This window comes from Chelmon rostratus, chromosome 11 (genome assembly GCF_017976325.1).
Source record: "Chelmon rostratus isolate fCheRos1 chromosome 11, fCheRos1.pri, whole genome shotgun sequence".
Lineage (NCBI taxonomy): Eukaryota > Metazoa > Chordata > Actinopteri > Chaetodontiformes > Chaetodontidae > Chelmon > Chelmon rostratus.
The window spans coordinates 26,809,208-26,821,707 of NC_055668.1; the positions used below are offsets into that span (position 1 = coordinate 26,809,208).

Below are 12,500 nucleotides of genomic sequence, written 5' to 3' on the forward strand. Positions count from 1 at the left end.
CTGCCGCGTTGCTGCCGTGTTGCTGCCGTGTGCGGTGACGCAGCTGAAAGAAAGTGACTCCAGTCATCTGCTTTTAAAGGACAATGCTAATGCTAACACACTGAACTGAGATGAACATGTTGGACGTTACACCTGCTAAACATCAACGTGTTAGCATGTTTACAGTTTTTATGCTGCTAGCATTTATCTTCAGGCCCCGCGGTGTCCCAGCTCACTGCACTGACCGTCTCAGTGCTTGTTTTGCGCAGCAGAACTTGGGCAGCAGACTGGAGCCTTTGAGCCAGTCAGCAGTCAACACTCTGGCTGGTGAACCGCCGTCAGACAGATGCCCCCACCATCCCGCTCACGCTCACACATAACGACCGGTTTGATAACCTCCTCTGTGTTTGTGTGAGCCTGTAATGAGCCTGTGCAGCTCCAGGAGGTGATCCGCCTCTAACACCCCCCAGACTGCACGTTACATTCATTTATGACTCATCAGCTTTTCAAGGAGGAGCGGGGGGGGGGTGTATTGTCTGCCTCCGTCAGCCTCAACAATAAGAGCGAAGGCAGTGTGCGACAGCAGTAATTACTGGTGGTGTTCGTCTAAACGGGGGCTGACTCATGAACCTGGAGGGTGGGGCCGACGGTTCGGGCTGCTGAAATCACAGACCGGGTTCAAGAGGAAACACTCATTACTTGGTTTAACTGAAGCTTACGGCCGCAGAGACTTACTGTGAGCTCAGCAGATCCTGGATCAGCCAGAGGTCAGAGGTCACAGCACACACACAGACCTGTGTCTTCTGGGATCAGCACACCTCTGACGCTGGTTCACCCTGAACAAGGAGCTGATTTCACTCCAGGTGTCTTCCAGGTGTGATCAGAGGGGGCTCACAGAGGAGAGCACATAACAGTTTCCTGCAGGATGAAGAATAACGTGACACGAGACGTGTTGAGTTGTGTCATGTGACAGCACTCCTCCACACTTTCACTGAGGCCTCAGGTATCAGTCGTGACCCCCCCGGAGCTCAGAGCACCGTGAACTCGGACTCTTCCTGTGAAACCTCACCGGCCGGACCCCCTGCAGCCCCTCCAGCAGCCCTTTAGCCCCCCGCCCATCCGTCTCGACTCGTCAGACCAAAGTGATCGAAAGGGTCTCGATCCCGCGGGCGGCAGACTGAGCGAAGCGGAGGCGGCGCGGCGGCCGGCCGGAGGAGTCGTCAGGACGTCGGACTCTCAGTGGCTCCGACATGTGACGAAGACAAAGTGAAGAGGAAGAACATCGCGGTAACAAGCAGCTGTTCACACACCTTCATCCTCCTCCTCCTCCTCCTCCTCCTCCTCCATCCAACTTTCTAGGAAACTGCATCCGTCTGTATTTCTTTAGTGCCTTTTCGTTGGGCATCAACCTGCATTTCTGAGCCTAATGTGTATGATTAGCTTCAGGTTGTGGTTCCAGCCCCCCCGGACCCCCCAGCTCTGACAGAAGCAATGGCTTCAGGTCCTTCTGTTGGTTATTTGTACAGAAAAGAACTGATGCCAGAGCTGCAGTCGTTAGCGGATGGATCGATTAGTCGATCAACAGAAGAATAATTGGAAACTATTTTGATCATCAAATCATCGTTAAAGTCAAACAGTTCCAGTTTGAAAGCGTGACGGTCGCTGTGGCAACAAGACACGGGAAATTATACATTTTATATAGATCTGCGCTGAACGTTTGTCACCTGACCCCCCTGCTGAACGCTGCTGCTTCGTCCTGCAGGAACAAAGTGACATATTGGACCTGGTGGGGGGGACAGGAAGGAGAAAACAAACACACCCAAAGTGCTGACTCTGCAGTATGTTTCAGTGGTGCCAAAGATTCACACCTCAGAGCGTTCGTTCAGCACACCTCCTGTTTCCTCTGTGATCCTGAGGGAAACCTTTTCAAACATCTTTAATTCCATCAACTCTGAGTGTTTGTGAGGTCACCACCTGCGCTACGTTTGATTAGAGATGGATGATAGCTGTTTTTTAAAACTGATAACTTAATAAACAAACCTATTTGATGTCTCACATCAATTTAAATAAGGTGCATTACTTACTGATATAAAAGATAAAGGCCTCTTGAACTGATGCAAATACATGAATCAGGATTACAAACTGATAAAGTGCATCCCAGAAGTTTACAGAAAATAATTTACATAGAAAATGAATGCACTGACTCGAGTTAGATTCAAACATTTCTATTAAACTAACTGAGAAAGGGCAGTCCACAGTAAGTCATCATGATTAAACCTTCATTAACCTCAGCCCCCAGGTCATCTTTGGCACATTTCTTTGGTTTTTGAAAGCCTCACTGATGTGTCAGTCCCGGTGGCTAACGTTAGCGTCTTTAGCAGGCCGGCTGTCCTCATACGCTTTCCAAACCCCGTCAAAGCGGTGGTCATGTTTCAGGTGGCTGATCAGGTTTGAAGTATTAAAGCTCGTGCTGTTTCTCCCTCCTCTTGGAACATTTGTTACGAACGACCAGCGAACTGTCTCCTTCTGAAACGTTGAAGAAGTCTGAACTCTGTTTTCTGCTGGCTGACTTCCTGTCGATGGATTCATCAGCTGATCGTTACATCTCGTTCGTCTCTGTACGTTCATGAAGTGGATGATAAAAGCACTCCAGCCTCTCTGACTCCAGACCAGCTCTATTAAACCCCCCCCTCATGAAGTGATGAAGACATTCCTCCGTGTCTGGATTCCAGCTGCTCAGCAGGAGACTCCCAGAGTCTGAGAACAGGAGGCTTTACCTCAATCCTTCAACCTGAAGTTTAACATACAGGCTGAACTCCAGGTTTGATCCACAGAGTCCACCAGGATCCTGTCTGAAGCTGAAACATCACCAGGTGTACTGGACTGAACCTGAACCTGAACCTGAACCTCATACAGTACCTTTACCAACTTAAGTCCAAATGCTTGTAAATATTTCTACTTCTGCTTTTAGAGAGAACTGATCAAACTTAGATCTGCTGATCTGAGGTCAGAACACATGGAGCTCCTTCAGTTCAGGTGCGCTCACATCAGGTGGTCAGATGATGTCCGAGGTCCCGTTCACACCTGTAGCTGGTTCACACCTGTAGCTGGTTCACACCTGTAGCTGGTTCATAGTAGTCCAGTTATCAGTTAAAGGCATGAAAGCAGGAGGGGGTTTAGTCTTTTAGTTCATTTCACAAACTAGTACAGCTCAGTCTGCACTTCACTGAACCTGCTGACTCATCAGTCGCTGATAGTGAGCATCGTTAGTCCAGACCGGACCTCAAAGCTCACGATTGATCACAGACAAAAGGTTCCTGTTCTATAATCTGACGCTGGATGGCTCGAACTGAGACCTTCCTTTTCAGGTGGTCTCGGTCCGGTCGTTGAGTCTGCACCGTATTCTGATCGACAGCTTCCAGGTTAGAGGTGAAGGCCAGCAGTCTGTTGACTGATGGACAGACTCTGAGGAGACACAAACCTGTAGTGTCCTCAGAAGGTAAAGCATCTTAAATGTCATGAACAGAAGTCTTATTTCTGGTCTGTTGGCCTGTCCGCAGACGGCCCCCACCTGTAAGCTAACAGCAGGACAGTGGTTTGTGCTGCAGGAGGCTGTTCAGCATCAGTCAGACTCTCTGCTGCAGCTTCAGCAGCAGAACGACTGAAGTCCTTCTTCTGCCTGAGCTGAGTGTGTTCATCAGCTTCATTAAATGATTTGTCATCATTGTTTTATTCTGAAAAATGTGATGCACTGATTTATTTATTAAATTGGTCCTGATGTTGGTCGTATTTTCAGACTGATTCTAAAACACGTTGTGACGTTTGTTCCCTCTGACATCCAACATCACGTCCTCGCTCTCTACCCCCCTGTCGTCCTGTCACACACACACACAACTTACTGTAACCTCTTTTCCTTCTGGCTCACACACACACACACACACATCATTCTCACTTTGACATACTCCATCTCTCTCACACACTCATCTTCATCACGCAGGAGTCCAGATGGTTTCCTGAAGCAGATGGAGAGAGTGACGAACACAGTTTGACACGCTCACACACACACAGACACACACAGACACACACACGCACACACACACACCCACACACACGCACACACACACACACCCACACACACACACCCACACGCACACGCACACACGCACACACACACACCCACACACACACCCACACGCACACGCACACACACCCACACACACACACCCACACGCACACGCACACACGCACACACACACACCCACACGCACACACACACACCCACACACACACCCACACGCACACGCACACACACCCACACACGCACACACACACACCCACACACACACGCACACACACACACCCACACACACACCCACACACACACCCACACGCACACGCACACACACGCACACACACACACACACCCACGCACACACGCACACACACACACACACAGCTTTACTTGTGTTTTTGACACACTCTCTGTCACAAACACTTCTGTTAGTCCTCAGGTCCCTAAACTTGTTCTCTGATTGGCCGGCTGTGGGCCGTGGTCTCAGGTCTGCGGTGGCCGTGCTGGCCGGTGATTGGCCGGCCGTGGTCTCGGGCCTGCGGTGGCCGTGCTGGCCGGTGATTGGCCGGTAGCGGTGCTGATGTGAACGCATCACGTTGAGCCTTTTTATTGGAGTCGCAGCAGGATGGAGCACACAGACACTCTGATTCTCATCTTTAAGGATTTTATTGTGTTTGAACTGAGTCCAGTTTTCAGCTTCTTCCTGCAGCGTGAAGACTTTAAAGCATTTCGTCTCCAGTTTTTTTTTTTGGGGGGGGGGGCTCATCTGTCTTTAAATTCGGCAGAGTTGAGGACTGAAGGGTTTTTCATTCTTCGGACAGTTAAATCCGGTTTCTATTGAAGGGGGACGTCTTTATTTCCTGCTCTCTGTCTGCTGAGGTTTTGGGGTCAGATCTTGGAGGGTGGGGGTGATTTATTGCTGAAGGAGCTTTTTGGTACATCGGGGGAGGATCAGGGATGGAAACCGACATTTAGTTTTTGTGTAAGGGTTTATTTAAGGGTTTATAGTTGATGCACACCCTCCCACCGGCCTGATTCTATTAAATCCTGGAAGGTATTTCTGATCCAGCTCATTTTCTAGTCAGTATCTTCATCATTATACCTTCCTCCTCCTCCTCCTCCTTGTTTGCCTCGTTCTGTCTCCTGCACCTTGCTGGGACCTGTGATCAGGTGCTGTGTTATTCTTTGAGCTGTTTACTGATACTCCTCCTCTGTCTCTGTCTCTCAGGTTCTGTGGCACCTCGATATCTTTCGCCGCAGTTTCCGTCAGCTGACGACTCATAAGTGCATGGAGGACTCGTGCATTTTCTGCGCTCTGAAGGTGAGAATCGGTTGGGCCGATGTCTGAAGCAGATCCTGGACCGGCTTCCTGCGTCTAACCTCGCTCATCTCTTCTTCTTCAGAGTATCTTCGCTCAGTTTCAGTACAGCAGCGAGAAGGTTTTACCGTCCGACGCTCTGCGCACCGCGCTCGCCAAAACCTTCCAGGACGAGCAGAGGTTTCAGCTGGGCATCATGGACGACGCTGCAGAATGCTTCGTAAGACGACGCGCACACGTTAACAACAACAACATTCAGTTACATGAAGTATTTAAAGTTTACTTTTGACCAGATGAAAAGTTCCTCATTGTTCCGATGATCATCTGTGTTTCTGCAGGAAAACATCCTGATGAGGATTCACTTCCACATCGCAGACGAGACCAAAGAAGACATCTGCACCGCCAGACACTGCATCCCTCACCAGAAGTTCGCCATGACGCTGTTCGAACAGGTGAGGCAGGGAGGGGGTCTGAGGGAGAACAGGATCGCATCACAGGATCACATCACAGGATCACAGATGTCAAAGGGGGCCGTGTGGCTGCAGGTTTTCATTCCAACCAAGGAGGAGCACACCAGGCCGACCAATCAACACCAAGGGATCATCAGTTATCAGATGCAGACTGAGATCAGCTGATTAAAGAGTCCAGCCTGGTGTGCTCCTCCTCGGTGGAATAAAAACCTGCAGCCACACGGCCCTGTATGGAACAGTTTGAGATGCAGCTTCACACACGTGTGACTCCGTCTTAAAGCAGCTGTTCAGTTTAACATCCAGAAACACAACAATCCTCTCTCAGCTCGAGCAGACATCTTTGTTCTGACGTTCTTCTCATCGTCTGTCTGTCTGTCTGTGTGTGTGTGTGTGTGTGTGTGTGTGTGTGTGTGTGTGTGTGTGTGTCTGTCTGTGTGTGTCTGTCTGTGTGTGTGTCCGTCTGTCTGTGTGTGTTTCAGTGTGTGTGCAGCAGCTGTGGAGCGTCCTCAGACCCCCTGCCCTTCATTCAGATGGTCCACTACATCTCCACCACCTCTCTGTGGTAAGTGTGTGTTGTGTGGCCACTCCCCCCGACTCCTGTCGCTAGGTTACACTTCAGGGTCACCTAGGCAACCAACTAATCGCTCTCTTCATCGTGGCTCCCAAGATGTTTCTCATGCACACACACACACACACACTCTTGATTCATTCTCCAAGTACAGGTGTGTGTGTGTGTGTGTGTGTGTGTGTGTGTGTGTGTGTCACACCTCCCACCCGTCTTAAAGGGACACGACCTGCCATGACCTGATCAGAATTATAAAGGAGTATTAATTGTTTTAAAGGCCTGAAAAGGTCTTTTCAAGCTGTTTGTTCCTGTGAGTATCAGGATGTGCTGATGAAGGACAGTTGTTGCCCTCTTCGTCTTCTGTTGTCTTTGGTTGGAGGTGGGCGGAGCAACCACATTATAGACTTATCATCAGAGTGTGTGAATGCAAACGTTCTTCTGTTCTGTGATTCAAATGCGAGAATAAATGTAAAAGTGCTCTAACTATGAGAGTCACAAAGCCATAAAGGTCACTCCTCCTCCTCGTCTTCCTCAGTAACCAGGCAGTGAAGATGCTGGAGTCGAGGGAGAAAGCGACTCCTGGCATGTTTGGGGAGCTGCTGAGAAACGCCAGCATGGGGGACCTGCGTAACTGTCCCGTAAGACTGATCACTAATTAATACTCTAATTAAATGTGAATCGCTCTGTGGTTACAGTCAGATGATGCTCCTCCTCCTCATCCTCCTCCTCCTCCTCCTCTTCCTCAGAGTCAGTGTGGTCAGCAGCTCAGGATGGCTCGTGTCCTCCTCAACAGTCCGGAGATCATCACCATCGGTCTGGTCTGGGACTCGGACCACTCGGACCTGGCCGAGGACGTCATTCACACTCTGGGAACCTGCCTGCGTCTGGGGGATGTGAGGAGATCAACCACACGGACAAACATCAGCAGGGGGGGCGCCTCGCTTCAGCCTCTTCATCAGCTCTTCTTCTCTCAGCTGTTTTACAGGGTGACGGAGGAGAAGGCCCGTCAGTCGGAGCTCTACCTGGTGGGCATGGTGTGTTACTACGGGAAGCACTACTCCACCTTCTTCTTCCAGACGAAGATCCGACGGTGGATGTACTTTGACGACGCGCACGTCAAGGAGGTATATTCAGGTGTTGGTATTCAGGTAAAATGTTCAAAGCAACATACAGATCAGCAGAGAAACTTCAGGGAGTCGCAGCAGCTTCGGGGTTTAAGATGTAATGTGTAGCGTGTCTGGTTCAAGTCCAGCTGAGGCCTGTATCCCCCCCCCCCCTTTGTTTCTGTGTACTGTGGTCTCACTAATAATAAGGTATGACACGCTAACTTAATGCACTACCAAGCAGAAACCATACGGCAGTCTGTCAGGAACACACAGCCCACCTCCCTAAATAGACACAATGATCTGGAATTAGCTGAACTCTTTACTGACTCTTGGTGTCGGAGAACTGAGGCGACGAAGGCTCAGAGAGTCTTCACAGAGAGACGCATGGAGGAGGTAACGGGACAGTCAGATGGTGACGTGTGGTGTCAGACAGGATGATACAAGAAGACACAGAGAGAGAAACCATCGAACAGCTGCTCTGTGAGACATGAATGAATAACTTTTACTGAAACAGGACGGAGTTTCAGTAGACCTGCAGTTTGTTTCTGATCTGTGGATCAGTGAGCAGACCTGTCGTTAAAGAAATCAAACCGTTAATCAATTGAGTAATCTATCAATAATTGATCAGTGTGGGCTCCAGCTCATAGACGTGGGTTTTATCAGCAGGGGTCCTCACAGGTATGGAGGAACAAACGTGTGTTTCTCAGGAAAGGAAATGACCTCATGTTGTAGTCAGTGATCTTCCTCTTCCTGTTCATCCTCACACCTCTCTCCTCTCCCTCTCTCTCTCTCTGTCTCTCTCTCTCTCTTCGTCCCTCTGTCTCCCTCTCTCTCCCACCCTGCCCCCCCCCCCCCCCCCCTTGTCTCCCCCTGCCCCCCCTCTCTCTCTCTGCCCCGTCTCTCTCTGTCTCTCTGTCCCTCTGCCCCCCCCTTTCATTTATTTTCCCCTGTACTCTCTGCTCTGTGATGTTGTTGCTGTACTGGTGGAGTGAGATTGGACATTCTCTCACTCTCTGTGTCTCCCTCTGTCTCCCCCCTGCCCCCCCCCCCTCTCTCTCTCTCTGCCCCGTCTCTCTCTCTCTCTCTCTCTCTCTCCCCCCCCTGCCCCCCCCCCTCTCTCTCTCTCTCTGCCCCGTCTCTCTCTCTCTCTCTCTCTCTCTCTCTGTCCCTCTGCCCCCCCCCCTCATTTATTTTCCCCTGCACTCTCTGCTCTGTGATGTTGTTGCTGTACTGGTGGAGTGAGATTGGACATTCTCTCCCTCTGTGTGTCTCTGTGTCTCTGCTGGTTGTGAAAACAAGGATATCCCTCTATTGTTGATCAGTCCAGCTGTACAGAGCTGAGGGTGTGGTCAGAGCGCACACACACACGCACACACACACACACGCACACACACACATCCCACGACACTTTTGCTCACACTGCAGACTTTCACTCTATATCTCTCTCTTGCACAAACACACGCTCGGCGGTCGACGGGCAGGTCGGCGTTTTGGATTTCGGGACGTCGCGTTCGATCTGAGCCGAGCTGGAGGTGAACATTTGGAAAAATGGAGTAAGGGTTGAAATAACAAGCGGGAGGGTTTGTGTCGCACAGAAAGGCGGACGGAGCAGGAAGAGGACTGATGGGACAGGGGCGGCTCAGCCTCGAACGTTTCGGCTCTTTAACCTGCTGAGCGGCGTTTTCGACCGCGGCTGGTAGATCACCAGCTGGTCTCCACGGTGTCAGTGGACGGTTTCATGTCCAAAGCTCATCAGCGGGACTCTTCTACCTCAGCCGTCACTCATCCAACTGGACTCAGCTTTCATCACAGGAAGTTAAAAATACCTAAAAGTCAAAGGTTCAATTGAGGTTTTTGAAGTATTTTTTAGTGATTGTTGGTGTTGAACAGCTGACCTGCACACCTTATCGTTCAGATAACGAAACAATAATTGAATGCCTTACTGTGAGAAACGTTAGAGAATAAGTTGTCAGATGCTACAAACGGGAGCAGCCGTGAATGAAATATGTTCTCAAACTGTCACTCTGATAATTTAAATCAGCCATTGTGTGATCAAAGAAAAGTGATTAAAAATGTCACATTTTAAATCAGTCATAACGGCTCTGAGTCGACAGATTAACACGATGAAAAGTAAACCAGCAGATAAATAAGACTACCCCATAACGTCGTCCAGGACGTCAGACGTTTGGAGGTTTGTCCACGTCAGTCTGGGCTTCCTCGGTGTCCTCTTCAGCTTTTGGAGTCATCGTCTTCTTTGTGCTCCTGTCTCTCACCTGCAGATCGGTCCCAAGTGGAAGGACGTGGTTTCTCGCTGCATCAAGGGCCACTACCAGCCGCTCCTGCTGCTGTACGCCGACCCCCGGGGGACGCCGGTGTCGGTGCAGGACCTGCCCTCGCGCTTCGACCTCCGCCACCTCAACAAGGCCTGTTACGACAGCGAAGACTCGGGTAACTACAACACAGCTAGGAGTCGTAGTAGTAGCACAACAGCAAACATTCAGGTAACTAAACCAGAAACGGTAGTACTTGTAATAGTCGTAGTAGTACTATGACAGACGAGACTGAGGTAATTAAAGACAGCTAACAGTCAGTAGCAGTAGTAGTTGTGGCAGTAGTTGAAGTACTTGCAGCAGCAGAGATGTTTAAGTGTGATATGATGTATATTTGTGTGTGTGTGTGTGTGTGTGTGTGTGTATGAACACATGTGCATCACCACTAACGCCTCCACTTGTTTACTAACCCCGCCCCTCCACCCCTCCGCCAGGCCGCGAGCAGTCAATCTCCAGCGACACTCGCACCGACTCATCGACGGAGAGCTACTCGTACCGACAGCCCTCCCACTCGCACCATGAGTCCCTGGCCAGTCACCACTCCTCGGACTCCCAGGGAACCGTCATCTGCACCGAGCACCCAGACGGACCCCTTCACGCCTCGCTCTGCAGCCTGGATACCATAGGTGGGTACCTGGAGTGGCCAAAAGCACGGCCTTGGTAGACTATAAGAGGCTAGAATGATTCCTTATTCAGCACAAAGGAGGTGAAGAGCTGGTTCAACAGATGTGAGAGTTCATTAGAAACACTGGGATTGAGGGATGGATACGTCTGACAGTTTAATCAATCACAACGATTAGGATTTTTATTAGCGATTAATTAAACTCCAATGTGACGACTTTAAATGTCTCATTTTGTCCGACCAACAGTCAAGATTGAGTTTACAGTCATACAAAACAACAGAGACCAGATCCATCATCATACAGCTGGAGGAGAGGAGATGCATCAGAATCACACCTGAACGTTATGATGTATGCAGACGATTTGCTTCTTTACGTCAGTTCTAAGAGGTAAAGAAGCAAATCGTCTGCATACATCATAACGTTCAGGTGTGATTCTGATGCATCTCCTCTCCTGGAGCTGGAGCCAATAACAAATCATTTACCGCTTTGTCTGGATACAAATGATTTTTGCTCCAACCGGCCGGCTCTGAATGTTCTCGAGCTACATTCATTCTGCTTTACGAACCGATGGATCTGACTATTTATTGAAATTAAATGAAAGAAATGGTTCTTTTCATCTTATTTTCAATTTGATTCCACTTAAGAATTCAATCTTTGAGTGACCAATAAGAAGTCTTGTTGTTCAGGGATGTTTACTGTTCTAGTCAAGTCTGTTCTACCTTTTTGAAGTAGCTTGTGTAGCTCAGTGCTGCAGATTATTTGGTAATTAGTGCTACAAGACTAGATCTGAAACAATCAGCTGATCTGCAGCCTTCAACTATTCTGATAAATTAATTTATCATTTCAGTCATTGTTCAAGAAAAAATGCAGAAACAGAATGAATTTATTTCTTTGACTGTTGTTCGGACAAAACGCAGTTTAAAGAATTCACATTTTGCACATTAAATGATTGATTGAGAATATAATTGGCAGATTAATCGATAATGGGAATAATTGTCAGTTGCAGCTCAGTGATGCTAACATTTTTAGATTAAAAAAAGATGAAGTCCTCCAGGCACCTTCACTGGATTTGAGAGGCCGTCAGTGTGACGTCCACGGCTTCGTGATGTTCGATGTGAATGAAAGCATGTTGTCAGCCAATCACAGCAGGGTCTGCGCCGTCTCCTCTCTGACAGCACGCCATTTTACCGTCTTTATGATGAGGAGAAAATGATCTGAATTTGTTTTCTTTGTGCCAGTCCTCTGTTGTTAAACTCACTTCCTGTGTCAAACATGGTGAGAGTTGACCTCGTGTGACCCTGCTGTGCAGCCAATCACACTCTGCCATTCGTCTTCTTCTCCTTCTGTCATTGTCGCATGATGTGATGGCCACGCTGTAAACATCATGTCACCATGCTTCTCGTTGCTAAGGCCACGTGACGGACACTGAGCAGCACCAGTCTCTGAGGAAGGGAGGCGGGGCCGGGGATAGGAGGCGGAGCTCTAGCCGCCACCGGCGATCTAAACCCGACAACGAAGCCTCGTCGGCCGGTTACCACAGTGAGGGTAGGCGGGGTTTGTGCCAATCAGGGTCTGGGGAGTTTGGGCGCAGGGGCCAATCAGAGAGCAGAGAGGAAAGTACCAGGCAGATAACTGCACAGGGACTTAGCTACATCATCATCATCATCTTCATCATCATCATCATCTGTTCTCTCTCTGTGACCACTCCCCTACTTTGTCTTTCAACCTTTCCTCTCCGCTCTTCCTCCTCCTCGTCTCTTTGTCTGGTCCCTGTCTCCCCCTCTTTTCTGTCCTCCTCTTCTTTCTCCTCTTCCCTTGCTTTTAATCTGTTAATCTACACCTCCTCCTCCTCCTCTTCCTCTTTTCTTCTTTTCACTTTATCTCTTATCCTCATTTTCTTCCTTTTCACATCCCCCGTTCTCCTGCCTCCTCCTCTCTTCACTCTCTCCTCCCTCTCGCTCCCTCTTTCCTCCCCCCAGGAGAGACGTTAAAGGAGCAGCAGGTTCCTCGTCACCTCCCCAAGCCTTCGTCCTCTTT

At 49.4% G+C, this 12,500-nt stretch overlaps 1 protein-coding gene across 2 annotated transcripts in view; it reads left to right on the forward strand.

Annotated features, from left to right (window-relative positions):
* Window positions 1-12,500, forward strand: part of usp54a (ubiquitin specific peptidase 54a) — a 28,585-nt gene that overhangs the window by 1,802 nt on the left and 14,283 nt on the right. The window contains exons 2-12 of one of the 2 annotated variants that reach the window (XM_041947712.1): window positions 5,280-5,372; window positions 5,455-5,589; window positions 5,708-5,821; window positions 6,319-6,401; window positions 6,940-7,042; window positions 7,151-7,297; window positions 7,379-7,528; window positions 9,790-9,958; window positions 10,275-10,466; window positions 11,874-12,008; window positions 12,443-12,500. The exon at window positions 12,443-12,500 is cut by the window's right edge and continues 633 nt beyond it. In XM_041947712.1, coding sequence (XP_041803646.1) covers window positions 5,280-5,372; window positions 5,455-5,589; window positions 5,708-5,821; window positions 6,319-6,401; window positions 6,940-7,042; window positions 7,151-7,297; window positions 7,379-7,528; window positions 9,790-9,958; window positions 10,275-10,466; window positions 11,874-12,008; window positions 12,443-12,500 — 1,379 coding nt within the window. The remainder of the gene's footprint in view (window positions 1-5,279; window positions 5,373-5,454; window positions 5,590-5,707; window positions 5,822-6,318; window positions 6,402-6,939; window positions 7,043-7,150; window positions 7,298-7,378; window positions 7,529-9,789; window positions 9,959-10,274; window positions 10,467-11,873; window positions 12,009-12,442) is intronic. The other variant, XM_041947713.1, reaches the window with a different exon arrangement.